The following is a 16,462-nucleotide window of genomic DNA, read 5'->3' as shown; positions in this document are numbered from 1 at the left end:
TAAAAGAAACAATTATCTATAAAACATCAGAGACACAGCTCTCAGTTCAGATATAAAGACTTCTGTCTTTCTTCTGGTTTTCTTTAAAAACACTTGAAATGTTTTTGTCTCGTGCTATAGAGCTAAAAGGACTTGATCTTACTACATATTCAATGGGAATTGGCTTGGGTCTCTGTCATGGAAAAAAAGGGCAGTGCAGCAAGATGGGAACCTTCAATGCTCAGGCCAATCAACTGTCAAAGGCCCCTGGTGCTGTGGGAACATCTGCTTCCTCTATTCTAACATGACATGCTTCTTTATTTAGCAAGATGTAGCAGTGAAGGGCACATACATGGGTGTCTAGTTACTGCAGAACATGGGAATCAGTGTTCAGGCTGGTCTGTCTAGTGGAGTCCTCCCACAGCCAGTCTGCTGAGATTTTTTTCCAAATAGGCTCATCACTCCTCTGTGTTGTGTCTCCTTGTCATAAAATTATGAATGCCAAGCTAGCCAGAATACATACTTTATTAGGCAGAGAAAATACTGTCCAGAAGAAGAAAAACACCAAAAATAAATTTCTGTCATACATCGATTCCTCTCACACGTCATAGGAAGGTCACTAATACAACAAAGAGAAACAAATATTTCCAATCTGACCACCAAGAATAGGCTAGATGGTTGCTGTAGCACGGTCAAAAAGCGTGGCGCAGCTCGAGTGTTGTTAAAGCAGAGCATGATGGTGCTTTCGGTGAGCACATCTGAGGCAGCTTCCTTACTCTCCACACTATGAAAACACATACAAGAGAGGCAGGTGGCACTGTAGTGGGGAGGCAAATCAGCAAACATGAGGCATCAAGAGTGAATAACATCAGCCAAAAAATGGTGGCAAATACACAAAGAAGATCAGTTGCCTAAATGAAGATAAGCTTGAAGAGGTGCCTTGGCACAAGTGCAGCCTTAGCCGAGTGGTTAAAATCTCCTGAAAGAGTCAGAAAGGGAAGGCAGCGGGGGTCGGCTTTTGGCAGCTTGTTCTGACCGGAGCTCGCTGTACCAGTTTGGGACCTGTTCCACTTTTTTCCCACGTGGAGCTGCTGTTATAAGATGGCAGAAAACCCTGCTGTGCTTATAACACACACATCCAGCCCCTTCAGACTTTCAACATGACACAATCAGACTAGTACATAAACATGCAGACTTATACAAAGGCAGAACTTTACAAAGTCATGCAGATGGAATGTTTTGATATTTCTGACTCTTGATATATTTAACCGGCTGGCCTTAAGTCTATTTTTATATGAGGGGATTTATAGGGAACTACCATAACTCAGTCTAGGCCATCGTGATGGGCTGGAAAGTGTGCTCTTGGAAAACATAACCAAATCAGTCTCTTTATGAGGGAAAAAAAAGAATGAAGGGACTTTACAAAGCTAAATATATCTACTTAAGAAATGTTTCCTTGGATCTCTTGAAATTCTCTATGAGAACCGGTCCGTGTCTTTTAAGGAGGTAGCCTGATCCACACTTAATTACACTAGAATCCTAAGCTTCTCAACATTTTCTTTTAACACTCAGGAAATAGCTTGAAGACTCTCTTCGTTTTATATGAGGCGTGTCGTGTCTTAAATGTAGTTTGGGAAATGTGCTTAATACAGCTTCATACAGCATACTGATGACAGCGAGAAGTCTGACACCGCTCTGTCTGATAAATATAAGGCAGGAAATGTTGATTTACAAAATCCAGCCTGGCTTGGTCCAAAGGTGAGAAAAAGAAGCCTTCCAGCACCAATTAAAGCCTCACTAATGAACATGTTAAGGCAATATGTTAAATCCACTGATTCCAGGGGTACGAGGTAAGATAGGAGTGGACGTTTGTTAGCTTGACGCTCTTCTTACACACAGGACCATCTGAAAGAATAAAGCTATATCATCCAATAGAGTTTAAGGAGTGCAGGTAAAGATTAAAAATAAGTGGAAATAAATGTGCACTTTGCTGAATACATGCGTAACTATTGGAAACTGTTAGTTAAAAATAATGAGCAAACAGATGGGTACAAGTTAGGGATAGATGGAGGAAAACTATGTAGCTACAGCTGTGGAATAACAGGTTAAAAATGGCTAAAGAGTGGAAATAAAGCATTTATGTAATTATTACAGTTGAGGATAAATGTCGTTAGCTTCATAGCATAATTGCCTAAGTCATTTGACTAAGTCAATGACTTAGGCACTTATGCTATGAAGCTAACGATGTGACATAATATGCAAAATTCCCACATTTTCATTTTTTACTTTTGTTTCCTAAAATTTGAAAATTTTGAGATTAACATGAAATAATCAGTTTGTATTTCTCAGTTTTCTATGACTATATCTCTTGAACATGTCAAACTCTTTGTGTCTTTTGAATGACTATGGTTCAGTAACCATTCAATTTAGGTAGATACACGGAAATTATTATATCACTGAGGGAGCAGGGGTTTTCCCCTCGTAGGTGAAAGTTTTGCTGGAGGAGGATTTGGGGAAAAATATTATGCTGTTTAATTGCTGTTTATGCATCAGAAACTGTTCGGTATACTATGTTTTTTGCATTTGCAGACAGTTAAGATAACAAACAATGGAAATACTGTTTTTGTGCACAACTGTGATTATTTGTTAGCAAAACTGATAAAATAAATTGATAATACCTGAAACAGATTCATAGCAATTCAAAGCCAATAGCTTTAAGTTATACATAACCAGGTAAAGTTACTGATATTAAATCAAATATTTAGGTAAAGAATTGAACTAAAAAAAACAACAACTTTAAAATAAACATTAACTTTATAAACTGAAACTTATGTATAAAGAGCTAAAACTTGGAGTGGTTGAAAAACACAATCATTATTTTGCCAAATTTATTGGAAAATGAAAGAATGGTTTGATGTTTCTAGCTAAACGTCACAGATGGTGTAAGCGGTGGATGCCTGTCTAAGTGGATCAGTCTTAATAGCTTTTCAAATAAATGGTCAACACACATAGTTGATAAATACTAGAGTATGACTAATGTTTTGGATCAGTTGCTAAAGTATTTGCTAGAAGAAAGTTAGGTTGAATGAGCAATCTGGTTTCATCTATAAAAAGCTTTAAAAAACTTTAATATGCTTATATTCGTTTTTGTCAGCCTTTATATTACGTACAACTTTTATTTTGTACATTTAGTGTTCGTATGGTCTTCAGAAATTAGCTGTAATATGTTAAATAGTGAGTTTTAATGGTGCTGATAGGCTAATGTTGTTGCTAAACATTTCGAAATATAAAATTATTCCTTTAAGAATATCTTAAGTGAAGTTGTTTAACTTCACAATTAACTTGTTTTTCATTCACTCTATGACTCAAAGTATTTTTACAGTTAAATCACAAAATATTCCACAAAAAATCACTTTAAGGATTATTATGGTTTTCCCTTTTAGTGCATTGGCGTATTTGAACAGCTCAGCAGACAAATTGGTTTGAATATATAGTCTAATCACAAAGAATGATTAAACTTACAAGACTGGATTTTCCTCTGTTTACTAGACTAGTTTTATATAAGAGATAATCATGGTGAATGTCTTAATTCTACCAACACAAAGATGTAAACTCAAGCACGACTGATGCGAATGCTCATCCATGTTCTGGCAGTGAGAGACACGGTGACCCCACAGCCCAGACATGAACAGCATCGTGCCGCATTGCTGCAACCGAATAGGCTTTAGGAGGACGTGGTCCCTGCTGCGGAGTCGATCTCACAGGTTCTCGTTGGTGTCGTGTTGGCACTGGCTGTCGGTCAAGGGGTTCAGGAAGGGCAGATCCTCACCGCAGCCCTGCAGCTTCAGGACCCGACTGCTCAGATCCAAACAGCACTATGAGAGGAGTCACATGGGGAGACATAATTAGTACGCTAAATATTTAACCACAGGTGGCCAATCTTGTTTCACAACACACATGAAAAGTTGGATAGTTTATTGCACTTAATACCTCCAGATATATTTCAATTTAATAATCTAAGATGGAAAATTGTGTGTATTCTTAAATTCTGCTAGAGTAGTTTTGCATGATTCATATCCAAAATAATCAGCTTCTGAAAAAAGCAGCTGTAGGTCCCTTCCCTCTCCCTATACGCCAGTTTTCTTCTGATCAGAAGCAAAGTCGGTGTTGTGGCTTCTGAACTCAAAGCCAGAGCTGTGAGTCTTAGAAACAAGTTTGGAACCCCATGGCAACCACTGGTCACTATGGAAACAATGCTTATTCCCCAACCAGTTGACAAGTCGTTGCTGGAGGTTGCCAGCAGTTGCTAGGTGAAACTGGTCACAAAGAGGTACAGAGTGCTGCATAAAAAGAAATCTCATTAATTGCTTTGGTTCCTAACAGAATGCTGCAGCCTGTAGGTCACATGGAAGATACAGGCTTGTCTGCAACTACTTGCCATCTCTAAAGTAAAAGTTGCACCTTTTTAAATGTCTTGGTTGCAGCAGCAGTAATCATAAGGTCTTCGACACAGCACTGTTTTTGCAACCACTCGCCAACTGGTCAGGGAATATACTTTTTTCTCTAGTGACCAAGGCACAAAAAGGCAAAGTGGCATCATGTGACACCCCTTCGATGAGAATGTATTGGCTATTACTGGGTTCAACAAATGAAATTCAGCTGAAAGTAAACCAGGAAGCTGCATTTTGGGCACAGATTTACTCCATCTTTGATATGACTTAAGTCAAAAATAGACCTGGAGGGCAACCTGTGGAACGTTTCTGAAACAGGCCCCCATATTTTCGGCATGATTAGCTCCATTGAGTGGGTGGAGACAAATGTCAGGGGTGATTTGTGACATAAAGATAGCAGCAAGCGTGAAAGGAAAGGTTAACAAGCTGGTAGTGAGATCTGCATTAATCCAGTATCGAACTTTATACGGTGTAATGGGAATTATACCATAAATATCCATTCATTTTGTTGTGTTTTTATTGAGTAATTTGCTTCATTTTTCTGATTCTTCTGTTGTTGGTTGACCATAAAGCCTCCCTATCATTGAACTTGATTATGTCATACAAGTTGAAAAATGAATGATAATGAATTGAAATTTAAAGTGCAGTCTAACACTTTCTCTATGAAAACAAAAAGACTTGGAACATTGATTTATGAAAGCAGGGATGTTTTATTCTTCGTCCTTCTGTTAAGCAGCTTTTATATTACATTTGTGCTGGTGCAGGTCATTAATCACAATTACTAACACTGCTTATGAATATTTGCAGGGAAAGCTAAACACCGGAATGAGCTCGGAGCTAAAATGTTCATCTTACCTCACACAGTCCTTCAGGGCTGATCTACAAAATAGGAGCTCATGTTCTTTTCACACCCTGAAGTCTCACTTTAATTAGATCTTCCAGGAGATAACTAGTTGCCTGATTATGTAAAGCTGAAATAAACGAAGGACTGCTCTCAAACTGCCAGCTTGTCTTGTGATTGGATTTAGATGTCATATTTCAAATGTGAATATTAAACATTTCACGTCACAGAATGTCCAGAATCTCCTCATGTGGGATTTATCTGCACAGCGGGCGCCCGATTAAATGCTGTGCTATAAAAACAACACGACCCTTATGCAATAAGAACCGGCATATTTCCCCCTTACATGTTCAGTTCTATGAGAATATTTCTTCTTCTCCTCCTTTTGGTTATTTAAAGCTTTGTGACCATTACAGCTTAGCTGAGTCTGTAAAAGGCCACGCACACATCAAAAGATGCGATAAGGCTCACAAAATATGAGAAAATGAAATGAGGATTTTACTTTAAGTTCCAAAAGAGTCTGCAGACCCAGGCACAGCTCGAACGCCTCGTCCTCTGAAAGGGAGGAAAAGGAGGAGAGAGATAAGGGCAGAGGGAAGAGAAATACATAAACTGCATTTCAGTGCATTTTGTAAGCTGCTTCCATTTCTTAACACCTCATCTGAAAATGCATTCATTAGCCTGAATCCAGGTTAAGTCATCAGCATGCTCCATATTCATCTGTGTTAATGAGCGCTGTTAAGCATATGTACTTGTGTGGGTGGTGGCAACGTGAGAATTTAATGCACACGAAGGACCCTGGATGCAGGTATAAGGGATTTAGAGTCGGTGGAGAAAGTCCACAAAAAATACAATAATAACAGCAAGCGGTCTTTTTTTTGTCTGTGTGAGGACTGAATGTTTTCACAGCAAGGGAAAGGTAAGTAAAGTAAGAGCAATTGCATGACTTAAGGGCTCTAGATTAACATTTACAAAACAGATTCTAGCTCCTTGCAGGGACTCAGATGAGAAGACTAATAGCTGCATGCTGGAAGCAGCGTTTTTAGTTTTAGATTTAGTGTAGCTCTGTCCAAAGGTAACAAAATCCACCTAAAACCACCCCTGAACCTTTTATAAAAAAAAAAAAAATGAAATAAAAGTAACTACTACTTAGTTACTACTTACTACTACTACTTAGCTGTAGGCTAAGCTTGTAACAGGGTTTATTTAAGGTTATCTTAGACCCCAGTCACAGGAAGCGACAGGTGTTTGCAGGCAAGTTTTCCACTCAAACTACTTTGCAACAACGGCAAAGTTAGGAACAAGGTTAGGATTCATGTCAGTCTGTATGTTATCTACAAAGCTACACCAAGGAAACTGTTGACGCTGTTTTGAGAAGCTAATGCATTTACATAAGTGCTGCAGGAAATAACAAATTCGGTCTACCACTCATTTACACATTTGTCCTGACAAACTCAACCCACCATTGGAGTGGGGCTGCCACTCTCACTATGGTTTTCTTCAGATCATCAGGTAAGTAATCCAATAGCGGGCGCCATATATCCAAAAAAATATCATCGTTGCCACTTAATTTACAACCGATTATTTATAAAAGGTGTTAGATAACTCAGTATAGGATTACTTTCAGTGTATTTATTCATATCACGCCATGTGTTTAAGTAAGTATCAATCATTACTTTGTTATGTTTTTTAATATATTTACTCACTAGTTCGCTTAGGAGATTAAATGGCGAACATGTCCAGGCTTCAAGGGGATTCTCTGTCTCTTTTAGATATGCGTGGATCCATTCATGTATAACTCTACTTTGACATGACCAGTTATACAGCAAAATGTTAGGAAAGGCAAGACCCCCTTTATCTTTGGGCAGCTGTAACGTTTTCATACATAATCTGGGTTTCTTACCCCTCCAAATGAACTTTGACAGATCTTTTCAATTTCTTTTACAATTTTTTTGGTAAGAGTTATTGGGAGCATTTGTAAGGGATATGAAAGCCGTGGCAACACGGCATTTCTATTCCTTAAAAACCATCGTGCCAAAAGTTTAATAGATTTTGGTGAAATTTGCTCCACACTTACCTCCACCCACACACGTGAGACCTTCAGTTCTCATTTATTGGCATCAAGAGTTCATACACAGCTAATGTTATCCAGTTTAAGTCAGTGGTGAACTTTAAAAATCTTGAAATGGTATTCATGATTTCACTGTGATATTTTTACCTTTAATGTAAGCTGAACACTGGACTCTCTGTGTTCCCAGCTGCAGCTGCAGCTCCGTCACCGAGCTGTTCACGTCGCATGGTGAACTGGCCTGTCTGGGCACCAGTCTAGCAGCACACACAGAGACACGCACACACACGACGACAATGAAGAATATCTTCATCAGTCCAAAAACAGCCTTTGTGGGTGTATCATGTCAGTACACCTACCTACAGCAGCTTCACCTCACAAAAACAAAGTGCATCTGATTTTTATTAAAATGTCAATCAAAGGTTGGTGCTGCTGGGATTTTATTAACTAGGATCATAAAAAGCAACAGAGGAGCAGATTTTCACATTCACGTACTCGCAGACAAACACTTGTTTACGATTTGGAAAATGAAGTTTGCCGAATTAACGATCAAACGGTTTTTTTCCTGTGTAGCAGTGGAAGTACTGAAAACTATCACTGAAAAAAAATCTTCAAATCGAGAGGATTCAGAGGGAGGTTCTGTAGCCTCTGCACTCCTTCAGTCTGTTGTACAATATCACATTTTAGCAGCAATACTTTTGACACAAATATAATTCCAATACATAAAATCAAGAGAAGCACCAACAGTTGCGTTTAAGAGTGAATGTAAGAGGATTTCCACATGTGTAATGCAAAGACAAGTCAGAGGATTGGGACTAAAATATGTAGCCTTAAGAAAACCGCTCATCAGTGAGGCTAATCAGAAAAAAAAGGCTTCAGATTCTTAGGGAACATAACTTTTACCCTGTTCCAGAGTGATTGGCTCATCAGGGAAAGAAGAGAAGTCGATGACATGATGCTCCCAGCATGCCTGGTGCTTAATGAACAAGCCTGTGGGAGCAGTGTTATGATCTGAGGTTGCTTCAGTTGATCAGGTTTAGGTTCAGTGATCTAACTACCTGAATAAATGTATGACCATGTTCTTCCATCAACTTTTTTTCTTCCCTTATTCCTATAACAATGCAAGAATTCACTTGGCTCCAATTATGAATGAGTAGTTCAGGGAGCAAGGATTGAGTCTGGACCATAACCTCACTGAGTCTTTGGGATGTGATGGAGTCTTTGCATTGAGGTCCAACTCTCCCATTATTAATGCAAGAGCTTGGTTAAAAAAAAAATTAATTAAACTCTGACAGAAATAAATGTTGCGACATTGAAAAGGCCCGTTAAAGCAATGCCATGGAGAATTACGCCGTCGTTAAAGCTAAAGATGGCCCAACAAAAGAATCTGAGTATGTGCTTTTTGTTTTTTTAAACTGTCTCTCAGCGCTAACCACATTCTACACAGGCATGCGGGTATTAACCTGAACTTTATCCACATTTGGCAAACTCATGGTGTAAACGGCTGCACAATATTTGTAGGGATAAAATGTAACTTTGTCATAGAACTGACTCCTTACTTTAAAATGGAAATGATTTTCTTTTTCTTAAGGAAAATTACGAAATAGCCACCAGAAAAAAAAAGATCTTTATTATATATTTGAAAGTTTAAAGACGACATTAAGATCACATCTTTAACAATCTGGAGAAACTTAAGAGCTTTATGTTGTCATTCAGATTTCTCTTTAAAGCTCATTTATTTAAATCTACTTCTTCTGTGAAGTGTCCTTTCTTCTATCCTTGGTTACTTTTTTAATCACTTCAGTATTTGTACTGAGCTGATGTGTTTCTCAGAATAAATTAAGATGCTAATATTAGGTGCATGTGCAGTGAGTGTTTAGAGTGTTTCTTACCCCAGCCTCTGACAGCAGGAGGTGGAGATGTGGTTGTGTTGGCTGCCGGTGTTGATGGATGCCTTGACTTCAGTCTCGCAGCACTGTGGGGAGACAGAGGGGTGATTTTTGGTGTCACAGTGTTATTTTTTACTGCTTCATTTTGGGACCAGTGCATGCAAGGAAACCAGCCAGCATGAACAGCACATTAGCACATTAACTATGGAGAGCGTATAAAGAACGCTGATCTCTCCTGTTTTGAATGAATCTTTTTGGCTGCCATATGCTCACGACTGCCAAACTGAAAAAGTACTTTCAACTCTCAATCAGGTTGGGTTGTGCAAACAAAACAAATATTCCAGTAGTGGAGTATTTCTAACTCCACTGTTGTTTTTTGCTATTTTGTCTGCTTAGCTTGCTCTGTACTGACTCTCCGTTGCTGCAGGTGTTTAGCTTTTTCATACAGTTAAAAATAAACCACCCAGATTATTCTTCATTACCTCCATTACAGGTCTTGAGGTGTTAACCATTAGCTCTATATTAGACTCAAATTGCTGACAAAAGATCTCACTTCCTCAGTTTGGACAATGATTTTTTTAGAAACATGCATAGAGTGCAGATTTAACACATTGGCCAAGCAACTCTCTGTGTGGAGAGCAAAGTATTTGATGTGGGGGAAAATATACAGTTCACAAACTAATATCCTTCAAGTTAGAACAACAATATGAAAATTAAAAATTATTATTCATTTTAATATCATGTTCTCAGAATTCCAAAAAACAAGTCATGGCCCCCAGTTTTTTTCCTAGGGGCCTTAATTATTTTTTTTTTTCCAGTACATATGCCACTTTGAAAGCACATGGACCCACCAAAGTCAGAAGGACAATTTCCCAATTTGGGAAATAGGATCATTTGATTAGAATTTGAACCTAACTGCTCCAGCTGTTGCGCCAATTCTTTAAGATGGTTAAAAAATATAGTGTTGTTCTATTGTTTGAGTTACTCTATATGGACAAAAGTACTGGGTCTCCTATACATTGCACCTGCATGCGCTGCCTTACAATGGAAACCTATGTCAAGACGCTGCCAGCACAATTCCTTATGCTGATATTAATGCCACAGAAAGTTTGCAGTTACTGAGTAGGCAGAATGCGGGTGGCTTTTATACACTGTGTGCACCTCAACACTGTGAAACCCCTCACTGTACATGATCTACTGTTTAATTACTGAGGTGCTACTTTGCAACAATACCATTTAAAGTTGATGGTGGAATATCCAGGAGGGAAGAAATTTCACAGACTTACTTTTTGCAATGGTGTAATAAGCCAGCAGTTAAAAAGGCTACTGTAGCTTAACAGTAGCTAGCTTAGCAGCTTGGGTCAGCTAACACATCTGATAAATGCATAAATGTTTATACATGCAAGAATAAAATAAGAAAAATATCATGTTATTATGTGCCCAACAAAAATGCAAATGAGTGAATTCCCAATGTATCAATATAGTCTTTTAATCATCAAACTTTTGTCCTGAAAGTACATGTTACATGCTAATGTGAGGTTTGCCCTAATTAACATTGACAGCCTGTTTTATCTCATATTTTCTCAGCTGCTTGTAGTCCACTTTAAGCGCTTTTTTGTATTTTCTTGTAGTATTTATGCTAACCTAACTCACCTGGCGATAGATTTATATTATTACATAGATTTATATGAACAAAGTTGCATCCTATACCCACCAAAAAGGGCATTTAAGTACATTTCCTTATCTGATTTTAAATCCAGAGTTTTACAGTAGCAATGCAAGCAGGCGTCTTTTGGCCCAATTTCCACTGACATTTGTACTTTTCTTTATCTCACGGGTGCCCTGCTGCCTGCAGGGCGCCTCATGTCACAAAGACATGTTTCATCTTTTGCCAGCAGATTGTAATGGTTTATTAGAACTGCAGTCTGCAAAGGCCTCTTCCCATTCAGCATCCTCTGAGGTGATTTCATGCAACATGTCCATGTTTATGGAAAGAAAGAAAAGTACTGGATTAATGAGGTACATACAGAACATATGGCAGAAGCAATGTGCTGGCACCACCCCCATAAGTGAGCATCAGGCTCTTTTTAGGTATTTTCCACCATAAGATGCAGATATATATCAAAGATTCTCGGTGTATTTATAAACAGATTTACTTTCAGATCAAGTAAAGCTTTAGTAGCAGAATCTTTGGGCAATTTCCAGTCATCAACAATCTGAAATATAGTCATCTGTTTCATCTCTCTTACAAATCTAGGACAGTCAGCTTGAGAAAATAAGGCACTTAAAAACACTCGAATGGTTAGTTTCTATAATTTGCTGATGTTTTAAATAAAAGTACAACTAAAAATACTCAGTACAAGTTCACAGGAACACAACATCCTGCATTTTTTAAATTGTATCTTGTAAATAAGGAGTCAGTATTTTAATGTCATGAAAAGAGAGTCTTTCTGTTTTAGATATTGGACATATTTTCAAACATCCAGTGTTCTCTTGTCCTTCTCTCCTCGTTATCTCCTTTATAAGTCAATACCTTATCTACTTGACCCGAGGATATTCCCCCATTTGGAAGTAAACACGTTGATTTTCCATTTACCTTGTTTTGATCCCTCTCAGTCTATGCAGACCGAGCTGACTGAGCAAGGCTTCTTTGTCCTCACTGGCTTATCAGCAGACCCACAAACCTGCTCTTTTGTCTCAGGCCGGTAGTGCAATAATCCCTCCCCATCCCTGAGGTTTAAAAATAGCAGCCAAACAAGTAACTAAAGAACACTTTGCATTTAATAAGTTGATGATAAAACCCAGCAAACGCACACCGAGTAATGGGTGAAAACGCTGAATCCACTGAAAAAGTGGACTTAGAGAAACTGTGTGATATTCTCCCACAGGGATGAGAAGCTGTTTGATCTCTGTATTGATTTCTTTCAAAGGATAAAATACAGTTATGTCCTTGGTGTTATGCATGGCCACAATTCTCCAAAATTCAAATTCAAAAGGGCAAAATATTATAGTATCAAGCCAACGGTTATAGACAAAGTATGAAATATTCTGCCGCATGTGTTACTACAATTAAACTAGAAGGAACAATAAATCCCGTAGTGTGTTACTGTGCCTTTCAGTTGTTTCCAGTCTATGATGGCTATGGCACTCAAGCTAGAAGACGCTGTAAAAGTTTTGAGAAGCCGCTCTTTCTTTATGTTTTGCTTCTAAACGAGCCGGACTTTCTTGTAATTTCTTTAAGTGGTCTTGAGCAACAGTTCTTCAGGCTTTCTCAGGGTCTTTCACTAATTTTCAGTCCAGTCCTTGTACCTGGCCAGATTAATTTTACTTGGTCTAAAAAATAATTTTAAAAAATGCACCTAACTCAAGAGATAAACCACTGTTGTGTATACAGAAAACAAAAAACTTAGGAAAAAAATCTATTTTAAGTTTTGATCATTTTTCCACGTGACAAAGGATCCTAAACACACTGCCAATGCAGTAAAAACAAACATGGATAGAAAAAAACACAATGGAACAAAGTCATGGATTAGCCTCAATCAGAGCTTCGTCCTTGGTATTATTGAAGCAGTGTGGGATTGTCTGAAGTCATAGCCTGGAGAACTGTATAACTGAAGACTACTTAAAAAATGAGAGTAAAGCTGCCTGAAAGAGTTCAGGCTGAAGAATAAAGGTGGTTTAACCAAAATATTGACTTGTAAATAAGATGTTAGGATTTATAGGGCCGAGTGCAGCAAACTCAGTTTTATCTGAATTCAGAAACAGGAAATTAGACGCCATCCAGCCCTTTATGTCTTTAAGACATTCCTGGAGTTTAACTAATCAGTGTGTGTCATCAGGCTCGATGGATAGGTAAAGCTGGGTATCATCTGCATAGCAATGAAAATGTATGCTGTGCCTTCTAATAATCAAGGGTGTAGATTTGGCAAAGATGGAAGGGACATGTCCCCACCAATATCCAGCGGTTATTGAATTGTCCCCACCAATAATTTGATCTCTCCGAGTAAAGAAAAACAAAACCGATAGAAATAAAAAAAAAAAGACGATATGTCAACGTCTCATTCACCCAGCGGTGCAGAACGTTCTCTACCGGAGTCCTACCTCATGTGACAAATATGGCCAATGTGATTGGCTGTGCCTTTCAGGGAGCTCTGTTTAGTTTTAGCAGCGGCAAGCCTGCACTGCAAGGACCTGCAAGGAGGAGAGCAGGATGGCAGCACAAAGGAAGAACCTGGATATAAGGAAGTATTTTTCAAAGAAACCTGTAAGTCACTTAAAGTCAAGTTCACTCATAAAATGTGTCCGTCATAAAACCGTTACATGCTATGCTAGGCTTTGGCCCACATCAGTCTAAAATTGTATGTAACCATGAATAACGTGTTTTGTAAACTAACTGCACAACAGGCAGCAGTATTAGTTGTCTCAGTCTCAGAGTAGGATTTCTAATTTTGTTTGAAACTGTCAGAGAAAACGGCAGCCTCGAGCAAGCCAGGATATTAGTTTACAGAGGCTGTTAAAATTATATGTCTAACGTTAAAATGTTGGTGACACAATAATTTCATCCTAATGTGCTGACATATTCATAGGGTTAATTTTTGAGACAAAATATCACAAAGTAGTCATGATTTTGCAAATATTCCACCTTGTAGTGCAGTTTGCACAAATGGTTTTAAAAATGCACTCATGCTACAAACATTACTGATGAGTCCAGATCTGCACAAATTGACAGAAACACTGAAGCAGCTACACATTTTATTCTTATTGTCATGTATGTCCTATTTGTCAGGTGACAGAAGAACCAACACAAAGCTCAGAGAGTAATGGTGATACAAGATCACAGGTGAAATTGGATGATGACTTGGCGGGTCATTATTGTATTTGAAGCTATTTTTATTTTTGTATGATACCCGATTTATATGGAATATAAACTAAAGTCTAAAATACTTTTTTAATTGTAATTTAACATTATATAAAACTATTAATTGTAATTTTAAATGGTTTAAAAGCATGTAGAATAGCATATGTAGGCAAGTATATTTCTCCTTTTTTATCAAGAAGCAAAGACAAAAAGGAGGAAATAAAAGAAACGGGGCAGAGTTCGGTGGTTGAATCATCAGTCCCCACCAATGCCAAAACCAAATCTACGCCCTTGCTAATAATAATGTCCATGATGAGATGGTGCTAAATTCTGTCCACTGATTAGCACAGGCTTCTTGTCCAGTGAGTTAAAATCTAATAGTATATAGCTTATCCACTATGTTAATGTTGTAGGTAGTATCAACACAATGACCTCAGTTTTCCTCCTGAAAACACTGTAGACCCACCACTGAACCACTGAAAAATGAGAGTATAAATGAAACAGTGGCATAGGCTCTTTGATGACTCAACCTAGGACTACAAATTATGCTTTACAAGGGCCAGTGTTGGGTACAAGTGGAAAAACTAGCCCCCAGGTGGAGAGTTATCTGTTTCTTACCATGTTGGTTAAACACAAGTTTGGGTAACCTGCTGCTGAAGATTTTATACCATTTTTTGTCTTTCTCTCCATCATTTTATCCTCCACACTTTTAAGCCCCTGCGCACTTTTTCTTTTATATGCTGAATCTGTTTTGGGCGCATGCAGATGTGTTGACCAGGTTAGACTTATTTAATCACTGTGACTCAGTGGTGTCTGTGGGTCCTGCAGAGCTTTTGATATGTTGTAAAGAGAAAGTAAATGAAGGCTTTGAATGATGAGTCATGGGAGCAGAGTAGTGTGGTCTTTGTCTCCTCTTTTGTTTTCAGTTTGTTTCAGCAGAGCACCGAATGTGGGTGAGCGTAGATTGAGTACGCAGGGTTCAGTACCTTGCACTGAATGATGAGAGCAGTTAGGACAGGCGAGCTCTCCCCGCCCTCGGGCTTCTCAGCTGTCTGTCTGGCTCCGGCCTCGCTGCTGTCGTCCTCCTCATCCGACCGTAGGCTCCTTTCACTTTCCTCAAAAGACTCCCTCTCCTCTGTGGAGTCGTCAGCCGTGCTCTCGCTCCTCTCCTCGGTGTCAGCAGGTCCGTCCTTGGTGTCGGCCAGTGGGGAGCGAACCCTGGTGCTGAGGTCCCGGCCCTCACCTCTGAGTCGCGTGATGTTTCCCTCCAGCAGGCGACGCTGCACGATGCTGTGAGGTTGCTAGAAAGAAATGCAGAGGACAGATAGGTCTTATACAGGAGTTTTTCTCAGTACAGACCTTTTGAAAATTGCACATAGTGTGTAGTGCGCATATAAGGAGAAAGAAAAACACCCTGTAACTCTACAAATAAATTAGTCAGACCACTGTGTACTGAGCGTTAGTGCAAACAGCTAGTATATAATGTATGTAGTTTAAAATATATTTGTTAGGAAAAAATAGGCCTGCTTCCTGTTTAGGCAAGAATAAAAGAACAAGATGAGCCAGAGATGTACAGCTGCTGATGTGTGAATTAGTATATATATGAGGTGTTGTTCAGATCAGAAACTGAAACACAACTTCTTCTGATGCCTCCAGAAAAGAGCCGAGAAAGAGATCACTTGTGCATATGAAACAGGCTGCTTTTTAATATTTTGCATTGCAAATGAGTAATTTATGCTCATGAAATGAATCACTTTTGCCCACTGATAGTTCATCCAAATATTTCACATGCATGTTTGCATACTGATGGTTCACACTCTGGAACCTTTGTTAAAACAGAGCTCAGATTTCATAGCCACAACTAGGGATGGGTATCATTTAGGTTTTATCCGATACCGGTGCCAAATCGGTACTTTTGAAACGGTGCCGGTGCTCAAACGGTGCTCAAACCGGTGCTTAAAGAATGGAGAACACAAAATTGGTCCAAAAACCTCTCATGTTCAGCTGTTTTTTGTAAAAATATAACAATGTTAGCCTTTTCTGCAGCTATGGGGCATATATGGTATCACTCTTGGCTGGAAGCAGTGCTTAAACAATGGAAAAAACACAAACTTTGTCCTAAACCTCTCATGTTTAACTGTTTTCCACTTTTTCTTTGGTCATTTTAGCCTTTTTAGCCAGGGTGAAGGGAGTATCTGCCATCAAACAAGAAGACAGCCGCATGTAGCTATGATGATGTTTGCTAGTTCACCTTACATGCATTAATGTAATAACGTGGTTAGCCTACTCAACGTAAATTAGCTACTCACGCAGAGAAGAACGGCTGCTGCTGCTGCCACCATCATCCGTCATCATTTCTGCTACACTGGCAGGGCT

At 38.8% G+C, this 16,462-nt stretch overlaps 1 protein-coding gene across 1 annotated transcript in view; it reads right to left on the bottom strand.

Annotated features, from left to right (window-relative positions):
- Window positions 1–486: 486 nt before the first annotated feature.
- Window positions 487–16,462, bottom strand: part of nrip2 (nuclear receptor interacting protein 2) — a 51,326-nt gene continuing 35,350 nt past the window's right edge. Inside the window, exons 2-6 of the mRNA XM_085436556.1 lie at window positions 15,073–15,387; window positions 9,232–9,314; window positions 7,490–7,596; window positions 5,774–5,826; window positions 487–3,854 (exon numbers count right to left, since the gene is read on the bottom strand). Of these exons, the coding sequence (XP_085292682.1) occupies window positions 3,738–3,854; window positions 5,774–5,826; window positions 7,490–7,596; window positions 9,232–9,314; window positions 15,073–15,387 (675 nt within the window). The 3' untranslated portion in view covers window positions 487–3,737. The remainder of the gene's footprint in view (window positions 3,855–5,773; window positions 5,827–7,489; window positions 7,597–9,231; window positions 9,315–15,072; window positions 15,388–16,462) is intronic.

The sequence above is a fragment of the Copadichromis virginalis genome, linkage group LG17, assembly GCF_057382275.1.
Source record: "Copadichromis virginalis isolate Kocher_CV1m ecotype Utaka linkage group LG17, C_Virginalis_male_GT1.1, whole genome shotgun sequence".
Lineage (NCBI taxonomy): Eukaryota > Metazoa > Chordata > Actinopteri > Cichliformes > Cichlidae > Copadichromis > Copadichromis virginalis.
Note: the sequence above shows the minus strand (reverse complement) of the source record. Positions and strands in the feature narration are given on the sequence as shown.